Source organism: Dendrobates tinctorius, unplaced genomic scaffold (assembly GCF_039654945.1).
Source record: "Dendrobates tinctorius isolate UK_male_01 unplaced genomic scaffold, ASM3965494v1 ptg000157l, whole genome shotgun sequence".
Lineage (NCBI taxonomy): Eukaryota > Metazoa > Chordata > Amphibia > Anura > Dendrobatidae > Dendrobates > Dendrobates tinctorius.
Window position 1 is genome coordinate 2,092,140 of NW_027361824.1, and position 14,066 is coordinate 2,106,205.

The 14,066-nt window shown below is 43.2% G+C and overlaps 1 protein-coding gene across 1 annotated transcript in view; it reads right to left on the minus strand.

Moving 5' to 3' along the window:
• LOC141051429 (uncharacterized) overlaps positions 1 to 14,066 on the minus strand; it is a 233,229-nt gene that overhangs the window by 80,373 nt on the left and 138,790 nt on the right. The window contains 4 exon segments of the mRNA XM_073548361.1: positions 5,345 to 6,553; positions 7,792 to 7,915; positions 7,999 to 8,166; positions 8,270 to 8,399. Of these exon segments, the coding sequence (XP_073404462.1) occupies positions 5,345 to 6,553; positions 7,792 to 7,915; positions 7,999 to 8,166; positions 8,270 to 8,399 (1,631 nt within the window).

Below are 14,066 nucleotides of genomic sequence, written 5' to 3' on the forward strand. Positions count from 1 at the left end.
CTCCTCAGGCAGGGAGTTCCAGATTCTCACTGCCCTAACAGTAAAGAATCCTCTTCTGTGTTGGTGGAAAAACCTTCTATCCAGACGCAGAGAATGCCCCCCTTGTGACAGTCACCTTCCTTGGTATAAACAGATCCTCGAGAGATATTTGTGCTGTCTCCTTATATACTTATACATGGTTATTAGATCGCCCCTCAGTCGTCTTTTTTCTAGACTAAATAATCCTAATTTTGCTTATCTCTCTATGTATTGTAGTTACCCCATCCCCTGTATTAATTTTGTTGCCCTCCTTGTACTCGCTCCAGTTCCATTATATCCTTCCTGAGCACCGATGACCAAAACTGTACACAGTATTCCATGTGCGGTCTAACCAAGGATTTGTACAGAGGCAGAATAATGCTCTCATCATGTGTATCCAGACCTCTTTTAATGAATCCCATGATCCTGTTTGCCTGAGCCACAATATAATGTAGCCCACACACACAGTATAAAGCAGCACACTCAAAATTTAATGCAGCCCTAAACACACTATATAATTCAGCCCCCCACAAACACACAGTATAATGCAGTCCTCCCACCCACACAGTATAATGCAGCCCCGACACATATACAGTATAATGCAGCCCCGACACATATACAGTATAATGCAGTCCCTCCACACACAGTATAGTGCACTGTGAGTATTGTAGTTCCCCCATCCCATTTATTAATTTTGTTGCCCTCCTTTGTACTCGCTCTAGTTCCATTATATCCTTCCTGAGCACCGGTGCCCAAAACTGTACACAGTGCTCCATGTGCAGTCTAACCAGGGATTTGTACAGAGGCAGTATAATGCTCTCATCATGTGTATCCAGACCTCTTTTAATGCACCCCATGATCTTGTTTGCCTTGGCAGCCGCTGCCTGGCACTGGCTGCTCCAGGTAAGTTTATCATTATTTAGGATCCCCAAGTCCTTCTCCATGTCAGATTTACCCAGTGGTTTACCGTTCAGTGTGTAATGGTGATATTGATTCCTTCTTCCCATGTGTATAACCTTACCTGTATCATTGTTAAACCGCATCTGCCACCTTTTGGCCCAAGTTTCCACCTTATCCAGATCCATCTGTAGCAGAATACTATCTTCTCTTGTATTGACGGCTTTTCATAGTTTTGTATCATCTGCAAATATCAATATTTTACTGTGCAAACCTTCTACCAGATTGTTAATAAATATGTTGAAGACAATAGGCCCCAACACCGACCCCTGCGGTCCCCACTGCTAACAGCGACTCAGAGAATATACCATTTATAACCCCCCTCTGCTTTCTATCACTCAGCCAGTTTCTTACCCATTTACACACATTTTCCCCCAGACCCGGCATTCTCATTGTGTGTACCAACCTCTTGTGTGGCACGGTATCAAACGCTTTGGAAAAATCAAGATATACCACATCCAATGACTCACCTTGGTCCAGTCTATAGCTTACCTCTTCATAAAAGCTGATTAGATTGGTGTGACAGGAGCGATTCCTCATAAACCCATGCTGATATGGCGTTACACAGTTATTCTCAGTGAGATCATCCAGAATAACATCCCTCCGAAACCCTTCACATATCTCACCAACAATAGAGGTTAGACTTCCTGGTCTATAATTTCCAGGTCACTTTTAGAGCCTTTTTGAATATTGGTACCACATTTGCTATGTGCCAGTCCTGTGGAACAGACCCCGTCGCTATAGCGTCCCTAAATATAAGAAATAATGGCTTGTCTATTACTTAGTTCTCTTAGTACTCGTGGGTGTATGCCATCCGGACCCGGAGATTTATCTATTGTAATCTTATTTAGCCGGCTTTGCACCTCTTCTTGGGTTAGATTGGTGACCCTTAATATAGGGTGTTCTTTGTCTCTCGGTATTTCACCTAGCATTTCATTTTCCACCGTGAATACCGTGGAGAAGGTGTTTAATATATTAGCTTTTTCGTCGTCATCTACAACCATTCCTTTTTCACAATTTTTTAACGGGCCTACACTTTCACTTTTGATTCTTTCACTATTGATATAGTTGAAGAACAGCTTGGGATTAGTCTTACTCTCATTAGCAATGTGCTTCTCTGTTTCCTTTTTGGCAGCTTTTTTCTCCCTATAGTTGTTAGATCTTCAGCGGTGCCTCCTGCTTTAGTAGTGTAAATGCTTTCTTGTTACTGGTAATCGCCCCTCTTACTTCTTTGTTTAGCCACATTGGGTTTTTCTTAATTCTTGTCCTTTTATTCCCACAAGGTATAAACCGCTTACAGCGCCTATTTAGGATGTTCTTAAACATTTCCCATTTATTATCTGTATTCTTATTTCTGAGGACATTGTCCCAGTCAACCAGATTAAGGGCATCTCTAAGCTGGTCACACTTTGCCTTCCTAAAGTTCAGTGTTTTTGTGACTCCCTGACTGTGAAGCTTGGCAAGCTCACAAGCGTACCATGCTTGGCCCGGGTGCTCAAATTGGTAGTTCAGAGATTTCTGAAAACCTACCTAGATTTAAAAGAGCTTTTGGTGAAGGTACACCACATCAGTGTCCATTTCCGCTGTGGCAGTGCTGCAGCAGCACATGCAAGTGCCAGCTCATCGACTGGTGTGTGACTTGACCACGCGCTGGAACTCCACACTGCACATGCTCACAAGGCTTTGTGAGCTGCAGAGGTCAGTTGTGGAACACGCGCACCAATACGCTCCTCGGTATTCTGGTCAGCCTCCACACATAACAACTGAAGAGTGGGTATGGTTCTCCAAAACACTGAGAACTCCACAAAGATGATGAGCGGCGATGATGCCATCATAAGCACAACAATCCCATTTCTGTGCCTATTTAAACAGTTGCTGCTGACAATTAAACATGAAACTTTGCATGCGGACTAGTTGGAGACAGAAGAAGACATGAGACAGATAGATGCTACTCAGCCCACCCTCATCTTATGTGCTCAGCGCAGGTTGGGTAACAATTAGGAGGTGGAGGCTGAGGAGGAACAGGAGCCGTTGGCCAGCGCAATAGAGGAAAGTACCCACACAAGCTTCCTCCCGTCTCTCCTACATGGATGAGGTGAGGAGGGGAATGAGAAGGAAGAGATGAAGGATAAAGGGACAGAGTAGTCATCATGGTGTAGACAGGGAAGTGTTGGCTGTAGGGACCTTGCTTGGGCACACATGTCCCACTTTATGTACGTCTGCCTTCCCCATGACCTCGCGTTATATTCATCATGGCCAAAAGAGAGTACTGGTTGTTCACCGTTCTAGACCCATGCTACAAGGAGACTTTTGCATCTCTCCTTCCTGAGGCGGAAAGGTCTTCTATACCAGAAGGCCATTGCGGAAAATATGTTGACAAAATTCTCATCAGACAACGCTACTGGCAGGGGCAAGCTTCATTTCCTAAACGAGGAGAGGTGAGGGAGACATACCAGGCCAGGTACAGCAGAGGCAGGGGTACACTGTCAAAGGCCTGGGCCAATTTCACAAAACCCTCACAGTGTCCATGCCCTGAAAACCAAGGATTTTTGACAAGGGAAAAGTTTTTAAAGATGGTCAAGCAATACCTGGATGACAAAACCAGCATACTCCCTAATTGCTTCAGCTATTGGGTCTCAAAGCTGGATACTTAGAATGAACTGTCCACCTATGCCTTGGAGGTGTTTTGCTGCCTTCCTGCTAACATCTTGCCTGACCAGGTTTTTAGTGCCACCGGGGGTCATAACAAACAGGCGCTTTTGCCTGTCAACAAAATATGCTGACAGGCTCTCGTTGATAAAAATGAACAAAACCTGGATTAGACCCCACTTTTCCACACCACCAGATGACAGCAACATATAAAGTGTTTTTAATATTCAATATTTGAATGAAGCCCACCAGTTGTTGCCTTCTAGGGTCTATGGATGACTGGATGACCCTACTGATAATTTTTTCTGGTTTTTATCTTTGTGCAAAGGCTTTTTTGAGTGTAGATGTACAACTACATTTTCTTAATTTTTTATGAAGCACTTAAGATGGTGCCTCCTAGGGTGTATAGATGACTCTGCTTGTAATTATTGGCAGGCTTTGCACTGTGGGCAGAACTTTTATGAGTGTAAGAGTAACACAACTACACTTTGTTCACAATATTTAAATGAAGCACTACAGTTGGTGATTTCAAGGGTGACCCTGCTTGTAATTTTTAGCAGGATTTTCACTTCGTACATAGCCTTTATAAGTCTAGGATTACCACTACATTACAATTTGAACAGAATGTGTATGAGGCCCTCCTTTATAACTAATACAGGGTGTATCTGAGTCCCTAATTTTTGGGACTTCATAAATTACACTGAAATTACCAATTTTTTAATAATCCTTTTTCAATTTTGCCTTATATACAAGTCACTATATAGGAAAGAATATGTCTTAACTTTTTTTTCTCTGTTTTATTGTCAGTCCTTAAAGTAGAGTAAAAGTGTGACACCATTGGGCTCAGCAGCGATCTGGGAGTCAGAGATACTTCCAGGAGACTTCCTCATCCTATTCTCCTTCCATTCAGCACTTTTTCCATCCATTTTAATATTTTTACTTCCCCCCCCAGACCAACTGGTAAGGTCTGCTGGAAAAATGCTTGGATTTCCCATTGACTCCCATTATACTGGCTATTCGGTTCGAGTAACGAGAATTTTAGTGCTCGCTCATCTCTAGTGGACTCACTTTTGTCACATACTGTATATACCAAACTGTAAATAGGAAGATCTACAAAGTAAAAATTAACATTACGGTATTTCCGCAGGCATAATTTCAGAAACTAATAAAATGCAAATTTTTTATCCCATGTGATGAACATACTTTATTTTACATACCCTAATAAATGAAATTTAATATAATTAGGGATGAACGAACCCGTAGAAGTTCGGGTTTGCAAGGTTCAACCAAACTTTAGTCCAAAGTTCGATTCAGGTACCCAAAACCCATAGAAATGAATGGTGACCTGAACTTTGGAAGTGGAAAATATCTCTCTCTCTTTTCCCTGAACTGTAAAATAGATTTCCGGGAGAAGTCCATGTTCGGAATTCGGCAACGGATACTAAATGTCCAGTACAAATCTCGAACTTTACAGTTCGGGTTTGCTTGTCTCTAAAAATAATCAAAACTTTGTATGAAAAACCCATATTTTGGTGTGCAACTAACTCCCAAACACTCACACAGGTCCATTGACAGAAAAATGAAAAGATTATGAATCTCAGGAAATGGTGGCACAAACCAATTTTATTTTTTTTATAAAGTTCAAATTTTCTTAATTACTAATGAAGGAATCCCGAGGCAGCACATCCTACCAAACAGCTATTTGCCTCCCACATTTTCTACAATGTGAACACTAAAATATCTTCTCCACTGTGTGACATCTGATGATCAAGAAGATCTGAGTTCTGAGTAAAACATTTCCCACATTCTGAGCATGAAAATGGGTTCTCCCTTCTGTGAGTTCTCAGATGTTCCATAAGATTTGATCTGTAACTAAAACGCTTCCCGCATTGAGAACATGAAAATGGCTTCTCCCCCGTGTGACTTCTCTGATGTGCGACAAGATCTGCTTTCTGGCCAAAACATTTCCCACAATCTGAACAGGCGTACGGTTTCTCCCCTGTGTGAATTCTCTCATGTGTATTAAGACTTGATTTTTGAGTAAAACATTTTCCACATTCAAGACATTGAAATGGTTTCTCTCCAGTGTGAGTTTTCTGATGTTTAACAAGAACTGCTTTCTCTGTAAACCGTTTCCCACATTCAAGACATGGAAATGGCTTCTCCCCTGTGTGAATTTTCTGATGTTTCAAAAGAGCATCTTTACGAATATAGCATTTGCCACATTTCTCACATGAAAATGGCTTCTCTACTGTGTGAATTTTCTGATGTCTTTCAAGATGCTCTTTAGCCATAAAGCATGTTCCACATTCAGAACATGAAAACGGCTTCTCCCCTGTGTGAGTTCTTAAATGTTTTTTAAGATTTGACTTCTGTTTAAAGCGTTTTCCACATTTAGGACATGAAAATGGCTTTTCCCCTGCATGAGTTATCTGATGTTTAACAAGATCTGATTCCTGGGTAAAAGATTCTTTACATTCTGAGCAAGAAAATGTCTTCTCCTCTGCGTGAATTCTTAGATGTTCCATAAGATTTGTTTTGTGACCAAAACGCTCCCCGCATTTAGGGCATGAAAATGACTTCTCCTTCGTGTGAATTCTTAAGTGTTTTAAAAGTTTGGATTTGTCACTAAAGCACGTTTGACATTTAGGACACGAATATGGCTCCTCCTCTGTGTGATAGATCTGATGTTCAGGATCTGAGTTCTTAGTTAAACCTTTCCCACATTCTGAACATGAAAGTGGCTTTTCATTTTTGTGACTCCTCTTGAGCCTGGAAAATTTGGATTTTTTGTTTAAATCTTTCCCAAGTTCAGAACATACCAACTTTTGATCTAGTCTACTTTTGCCATTCTGAGATTGATCGTCTTCAACTTCAAAGCGTGGAATGAAAGGGAGATTTCTACAGGAGCCTCGCATGGAGACTTCACCTGAAACAAATAAAACAAACCCTAATCATTTTACATGATGATTTCTTATCATTTCTATGTGAAAATTCCTACAATGAGTAAGAAATGTATCACAGTGCACTGTTGGGTGTGCAATTTACATCTACTACTGTATGTCCTGTGGTAGAAAATGTCATATTTATAGATGAACACCTTGTATGAAAAATACATCAACCATTAAATATGGAAGTTCACCCACAATGATAAGACGATATCCAGTTAGCACAAATGTGTTTTGTGAAATTTTTATAACAAAAAATACTATAGAAGTGCACTTATTTTGCCAGATGCAGAAGTCTTTCACCAACTTCAACTAATCATATATTATACAAAAAATTAAAAAAAAATCACAGTAGAAATGACAGCGCACCAAAAACCTCCAGGCCCAACACTGACCCTGTACTGCCATCTGCAGAGAGATCCTGTGTCTCTCCCCACTCTAATTCTACCTCTTTTTCAAAGGGGCAGATATTATCATAAAATTATTGTTTAAATTGGGTTTTTGTGTAAATTGTTTTTATTTTTAGGGGGAAATGTTTTTTTGTTGTTTTTTTTATCTACCCATCACAGTCATTACTAAAAAAGAATTTGAAGTCTTGCAATTTTCACACTGGCCACTACAGCTTATAAAATTTAACTTCCTGTTGTTTTAGGAATTGAACATGTACATTAGTAGCAATGAACAAGCGGAGTCTATCCTTTGCATTGATGCATCTAATGAGTATGTGCTAATATCATTGTGAAAGATGCAAAGCGAATTGTGATATCCACGATTGTCACCTATTCTTATTGGTGAATCTTGTGTAACCTACTGCATATATTTTATCAGTCATTGAATAGTAGGAGGAGGTGGTGAGCTGTGACATCACCTATTGTGAATGATGGATCCTGTGAGGAGGACAAACTACATAATTGTAACCCAAAGGCTGTGATTACATACTATGTTGTCTATTAAATTCACAGCATGGATGCCCAACACCATCTCGAAACTGGAAAAAATGTTCCAAGTTACATTTAGGGACATTCTGCATTTAACCTTGGCAATCCTGAGAATACAGAGGACTGGGACTTCTCTCTGGTGGATTTCTCGGGCTGGACCCATCTATAGGAAATATACACAGTGACTGAGTACATCGTCTACAGGTGATGATCAGATGATGGGGAGTCCAGGTGGCCTCAGACCCGGCCTCTCCTCTATAATCAGTACGGTCTCCTCTTACCTGGAGATGTGAGGGGCTGGTGATCCTCCATCATGACGTCCTTGTACAGATCCTTGTGTCCTTCTAGATACTCCCACTCCTCCATGGAGAAATAGACGGTGACGTCCTGACACCTTATAGGAACCTGACACACACAATGATGCGCCATTAGCAGACCCCTCCCCCAGCGTTATTATATAATGTCCCAGCATTCCCGGCAGCGCTCACCTCTCCGCTCAGCAGCTCAGTGATCCTGTGGGTCAGTTCTAGGATCTTCTGCTCATGTATCAGTGAATGAGGTGGAGGCTCGGTGAGGTCACTCGGGGTCCTGCTTCGTCCTCCTGACACACGGCGGGTTACACACTCCCCAGACGACGTCTTCACTACTGTGTGATCCTGTGTATGGGGAGACGCCGATCACTACATCTATTCTAAGGATCCTTCACCTTTTCCGCCATTTCCCTGCTTTATTCCTAGTGATGTGATGTGAAGCTCTCACCTCTCCAGTGATCCAGTAGATCATCTCCAGGGTGAGATCTAATATCCGAGCAGCCATGTGGCCTCTGTTCTGCTCCATCCTCGGAGGGTCATTGACGGAAAGGACCATTGTCTTTAAACGAAAACTTTGTCTGAAAGCAAGCAAACCAAAAAAAGATTAGAGGCAAAATCCTGGTCTCCTCATACATTACCAACTGAGCCTTCAGTGTCTCTGAAAGAACAAAACTGTCAAGTGAAAAAAACTCTATTAACCTGCAAATATTGAGTTAATCTCCAAGTTAATTAGTTAATTTGGTTCTGAGCCTGCCCTGTACCTGCACTTAGAAACCCGCAGTCTGGAGGAAATCAACTTTATTCCTCCCGACAGCGCTCTGGTTCTAGTGACGGTGTGGTGCCGGCACGAGTTCAGTCACTGTTTTGTATATAGAGAGCGGTGGCTGTAACCGCACCCCTGTCCCTGAGTGACAGCTGGCTCAGCATTAGGGTCAGCTGTCAATCAGTTGGGGATCCTCACATCTGTGTCTTGGGACTCCTAATTTTCTCCATAACCTGTCCTTTCCATACATCTTCTGACACCTTGCAATGTATAGGTCCTTATATGTTCTCTGTCTTTGCCTCCTCCTACTTCTTCTAACATAATTGTCTACAAATTTTCTCCCCTGCATCCTCCTCACTATGGAACTCTCTCCCACCTAAAAAAGCGACCTGAAATCTTCATCATGTCCTACAATAACCTGGCCATATGAGCGACTTCTCTCCTCACCTACTGTCTCCTGCGCCCTTCCCATAAAGACTGTAAGCACTCTCGGTGCAGTGTCTTTTCTACAGCCCATCAAATGCTAAAGCTCAGGTCCATACCAGACACCTAGTGTCCGGTACTGAACCCTGAATACAGACTTGTTAATGCAGGGTTCCCCAACTCCAGGCCCACCAACAGGTCATGTTTTCAGGATTTCCTTTGTAATGTACAGGTGATGCAATTATCACCTGAGCAATACTAAGGAAATCCTGAAAACATGACCTGTTGGTGGGCCTGGAGTTGGGGAACCCTGTGTTAATGTATGTCCGGTTTCCTGTTCGGGTTTGCCGGTCAAAGTTGGTTGAAAGGCTTGCAGTGCAGTCAATCAACAAGTTTTTACACTGTGGGCACTTCTGGAGCCCTCACAGCCATGTCAAATATTGGCCAACACAAAGGCTGGATCACAAGCGCTGCTGCCATTAGTGTAGGACGCAGTTGGACTGAGGGTCAAATTCTGTCTGCGTACTCTACAAAAAAGACACTATGTATACTCTGCAAGCCATATCTGTGGAAGAACTGTGCTAAAGACCCCTGTGTACTCTGCAATCCCACCTCTGACAGTACTGTGCCTTTCAGCCGCTGTGTGTACACTGCACCTCCCTGCCTGCTGAAGTACTGTTCCTTTAAGCCGCTGCGTGTCCTCTGCAACCTCGCCTGAGAAAGTACGGTGCCAAAAAAAATGCTGTATGTACTCTGCCCCCTCCCCGTGGGAGTACAGTGCCTTTAAGCCACTGTGTGTACTCTGCCCCTTCCTCCGCCTGTGGAACTACGGTGCCTTTAAGCTGCTGTGTATTCTAGTAGTCTGGGTAATAAATAAATGGTATCAGCCATTTTGTTGCTATTTCTAGGCCAAAGAAATCATTTTTCAGGACCGCTGTGTGCTTTCTAGTAGCGTTACAGATAAATAAATCTACTCTTCCGCCATGTCTTTCTGAGTAGTGTGCAGAAAAAACACTTCCAAAAATGAGGAGAGCATCAAATAGGGGATGTGGATGTGACCGTGTTGGTGCTGTTGTAGCTGCTGATTGTGATGTACCCAATGCAGGAAGAGGATGTGGTCGTTCTGTACCGGCTATGTGCACAAATACAACACCTTCATCTGGTGCCCGCAGGTGACGGGACATTGTGCATCCTTTCATAGGCCCAAATACTGTTGTACAAATAGTGAGCCCACAAGATGTTCATGCAGTGTTATATTGGATGGCTGAGAATGACTAGTTCCTTCGCATTATCTTCCACCCGGTCCACTGCAGAAAGTGCAGTTGGCCCATGAGGTCCATGGTCATCCAGCTTCCGCCTCAACCTGCAAATCAGCCAAGCAAGTCATGCATCAGTCACTTCTGCTTCTTGATGACTCCATTGGCTGTGGTTCCATGGCACATCCATCTCACCTTGCCCCAGAAGTGGAAGAGACTGCGTACACTGATGCTCAACCACTTGCTATGTTGGAGGATGAGTACGTGGGAGGGGTAGTGCCCACAGTCAGTGGATTACCGCTGCAGATGTCTGATGATGACGAAACTCAGATGCCAATTGCAGCGTCCTTCTGCAGTGTGCGACCTGAAAGGAGGGCAGGGGTGAGAAGTCGGTGGAAGTTGATGCCGGGATGATGAGGTCCTAGACCTCACATGGTGCAGATTCCATTTTAGTGCTGTGCGTAGTTTGGAGGAAGAGGATGTGGCCATGCCACAGCAGCAAAGGAAAAGAGGGAGCAGGGTGCAAAAGCACAGCGGGTGGCCCTTAGCCAGTACATCGGCTGCTAATGCCCACCGTGCCGCTGAAATAAGCACACCAAACACAGCTCAAAAGAGCTCCCTGGCTTGGCATTATGTTCAGGGAATGTGCTGCAGACAAGAGTCAGGTGGTTTGCACTCTATGCCGTCAGACCCTGAAGTGTGGCATAAATGTTCTGGACCTCAGCACCACCTGTATAACAAGGCATCTGAATTCCAAGCGCGAGATGCAGTGGCGTACACACCTTAAAAAGCATGACAGATCTGATCCTCCTCCTGCTCCCTCTTCTGCTGTGCTCTCAGCCTCTTCCTCCCCCTCATGATCAATAGGGACACCTTCCTCCCCGCAAAGAGAAGATGTGACAACACCATCACCAGCAGTGTCACCAAGCATCTCCATACCGTCCCATGGAAGTGTTCAGCTTTGTATCACCCAAAAGCTTGAGAGAAAGAGGAGATACCCCCCTAACTGCCCATGGTCCTGAATGACAGTATTTCCAAATTACTAGCCTTTGAAATACTGCCATTCCGGCTGGTGGAAACGGACAGTTTTTTAAAAAAAAATGATGACGGTGGCTGTCTCCCAGTACGCTATTGCCAGCCACTACTACTTTTCCAGGTGGACACTCCCTGCACAAACATATCGCGGACCAAATCAGGTGTGCACTGTGCAAAGCCATGAGGTCCACAATACCACATAACCAATATATAATATGTACGATAGAAGGGTTAATGTTTTTCCTCTCGGTTATAGATTTTGTTTTCATGTTAGTGTTGTAGGATACAGTGGGGGAAATAAGTATTTGATCCCTTGCTGACTTTTGTAAGTTTGCCCTCTTACAAAGACATGAGCAGTCTATAATTTTAAGGGTCGGTTAATTTTAACATTGAGAGATAGAATATCAAAAATAAAATCCAGAAAACCACATTGTATAAATTATATACATTTATTTGCATTTTGCAGTGAGAAATAAGTATTTCATCCCTCTGGCAAACAAGACTTGATACTTGGTGGTAAAACCCTTGTTGGCAAGCACAGCAGTCAGACGTGTCTTGTAGTTGATGATGAGGTTTGTGCACATGTCAGTAAGATTTTGAGGCTGTCACTTGGCCACTCGGATCTTCACCTCCCTCCGTAACTTTTCTATGGGATTAAGGTCTGGAGACGGGCTAGGCCACTCCATGACCTTAATGTTCTTCTTTTTGAGCCACTCCTTTGTTGCCTTGGCTGTATGTTTTGGGTCATTGCCTTGCTGGAAGACCGAGCCACGACCCATTTTTAATGTCCTGGTGGAGGGAAGGAGGTTGTCACTCAAGATTTTACGATACATGGCCCCATCCATTCTCCCATTGATGCAGTGAAGTAGTCCCGTGCCCATAGCAGTGAAACGCCCTCAAAACATGTTTTCACCTCCATGCTTGACAGTGGGGACGGTGTTCTTTGGGTCATAGGCAGCATTTCTCTTCCTCCAAACATGGCGAGTTGAGTTAATGCCAAAGAGCTCAATTTGTGCTCATCTGACCACAGCACCTTCTCCCAATCACTCACAGAATCATCCAGGTGTTCATTGGCAAACTTCAGATGGGCCTGCACATGTGCCTTCTTGAGCAGGGGGAATCTTGCGGGCACTGTAGGATTTTAAAACTTTACAGTGCAACGTGTTAACCATGGTTTTCTTGGTGACTGTGGTTCCAGCTGCCTTGAGATCATTAACAAGTTTTCCCCGTGTAGCTTTAGGTTGATCTATCACCTTCCTCATGATCAAGGACACCCCACGAGGTGAGATTTTGCATGGTGCCCCAGATCGATGTTGATTGACAGTCATTTTGTATTTCTTCCATTTTCTTACTATTGCACCAACAGTTGTCTCTTTCTCACCCAGCGTCTTTCTTATAGTTTTGTCGCCCATTCCAGCTTTGTGCAGGTCTATGATCTTGTCTCTAACATCCTTATAAAGCTCTTTGGTCTTGCCCATGTTGTAGAGGTTAGAGTCTGACTGATTAATTGAGTCTGGGGACAGGAGTCTTTTATAAAGGTGACTATGTAAGACAGCTGTCTTTAATGCAGGTAACGTGTTAATTAGGAGTGTCTGACTGGTCTGTAGGAGCCAGAACTCTTAATGGTTGGTAGGGGGGTCAAATACTTATTTCTCATTGCAAAATGCAAATACATTTATTTAATTTATACAACGTGATTTTCTGGATTTTATTTTTGATATTCTATCTCTCAATGTTAAAATTAACCTACCCTTAAAATTATAGACTGTTCAGGTCTGTGTCAGTGGGCAAACTTACAAAATCAGCAAGGGATCAAATACTTATTTCCCCCACTGTAAGTAAAGTCATCATGACCTGAGTAACATGGTAACAGGGGGCTTTGTGAGTTGCATGGAGCTACATTGGTGTAATGGTATAAGAGATAGCATTCTCTGTGTGAATCAGCAAAATTGATTTGTTCACAAGTGTTCATTCTGATCTCCTAGCATTGGTTATTTGAGGGCCTAATCTCTTTATTCGGCCTCACTGGTGATCCGGCCGATCTGACTTTGGCTCCGAACAGAAACAGCTACAACAGTTTCTATCTTCCGTGATGTGAAACCCAGAAGTTTCTCTCCAGCATATTATGCTGAGTGGTTAATTGGCAATTACAGGGTTAGGTTATTTATGAGTAGGTGTAAGCATAAGCAGGATGCCTTCTCAACATATCTCCACCTCAAGGGTGTGGCTGGGGTAGGCAAATGTCCAGCTACTGAGGACTTTTTGGTCTGCTGTGTGTTTGGAGACAAAGAAGTCTCCAGTCGGGAGCTGAAGTTTTTCATATCATGAGCGGGCGAATCTCGCAGGCATATGGACTGTGCTATAAGTTATCCTTTGTTTTGCAGTTATGCCAGAAAGTCCATTTTTATTTTGCTAAATCATGCACTGATTTATGCCGTAGTTTAATAAACCAGTAGAAGAAACGTTCCAGTGTATAACTCTGAGAGCAGCTGAGTGAGCCAATCTACCATATCACCGATACCTGGACCAGTGATAACGGCCAGGGACGTTATATCTCCCCAACTGCCCCCAGGGTAAATATATTGGCGGCTTGGAAGAGGTAGAAGGCATTGTAGCCCATGTCCTACCAACATTTAGGATTGCTGGAAGTTTATCTGTCCAGGTTGCCGCCTCCTACTCCAAAGCCTCCTCATATGGTCACAGTAATACCTGCACCACCAACTTCAGCACAGCCAGGGGGGAACAACAGCAAGCAGTTCTGAAACTCA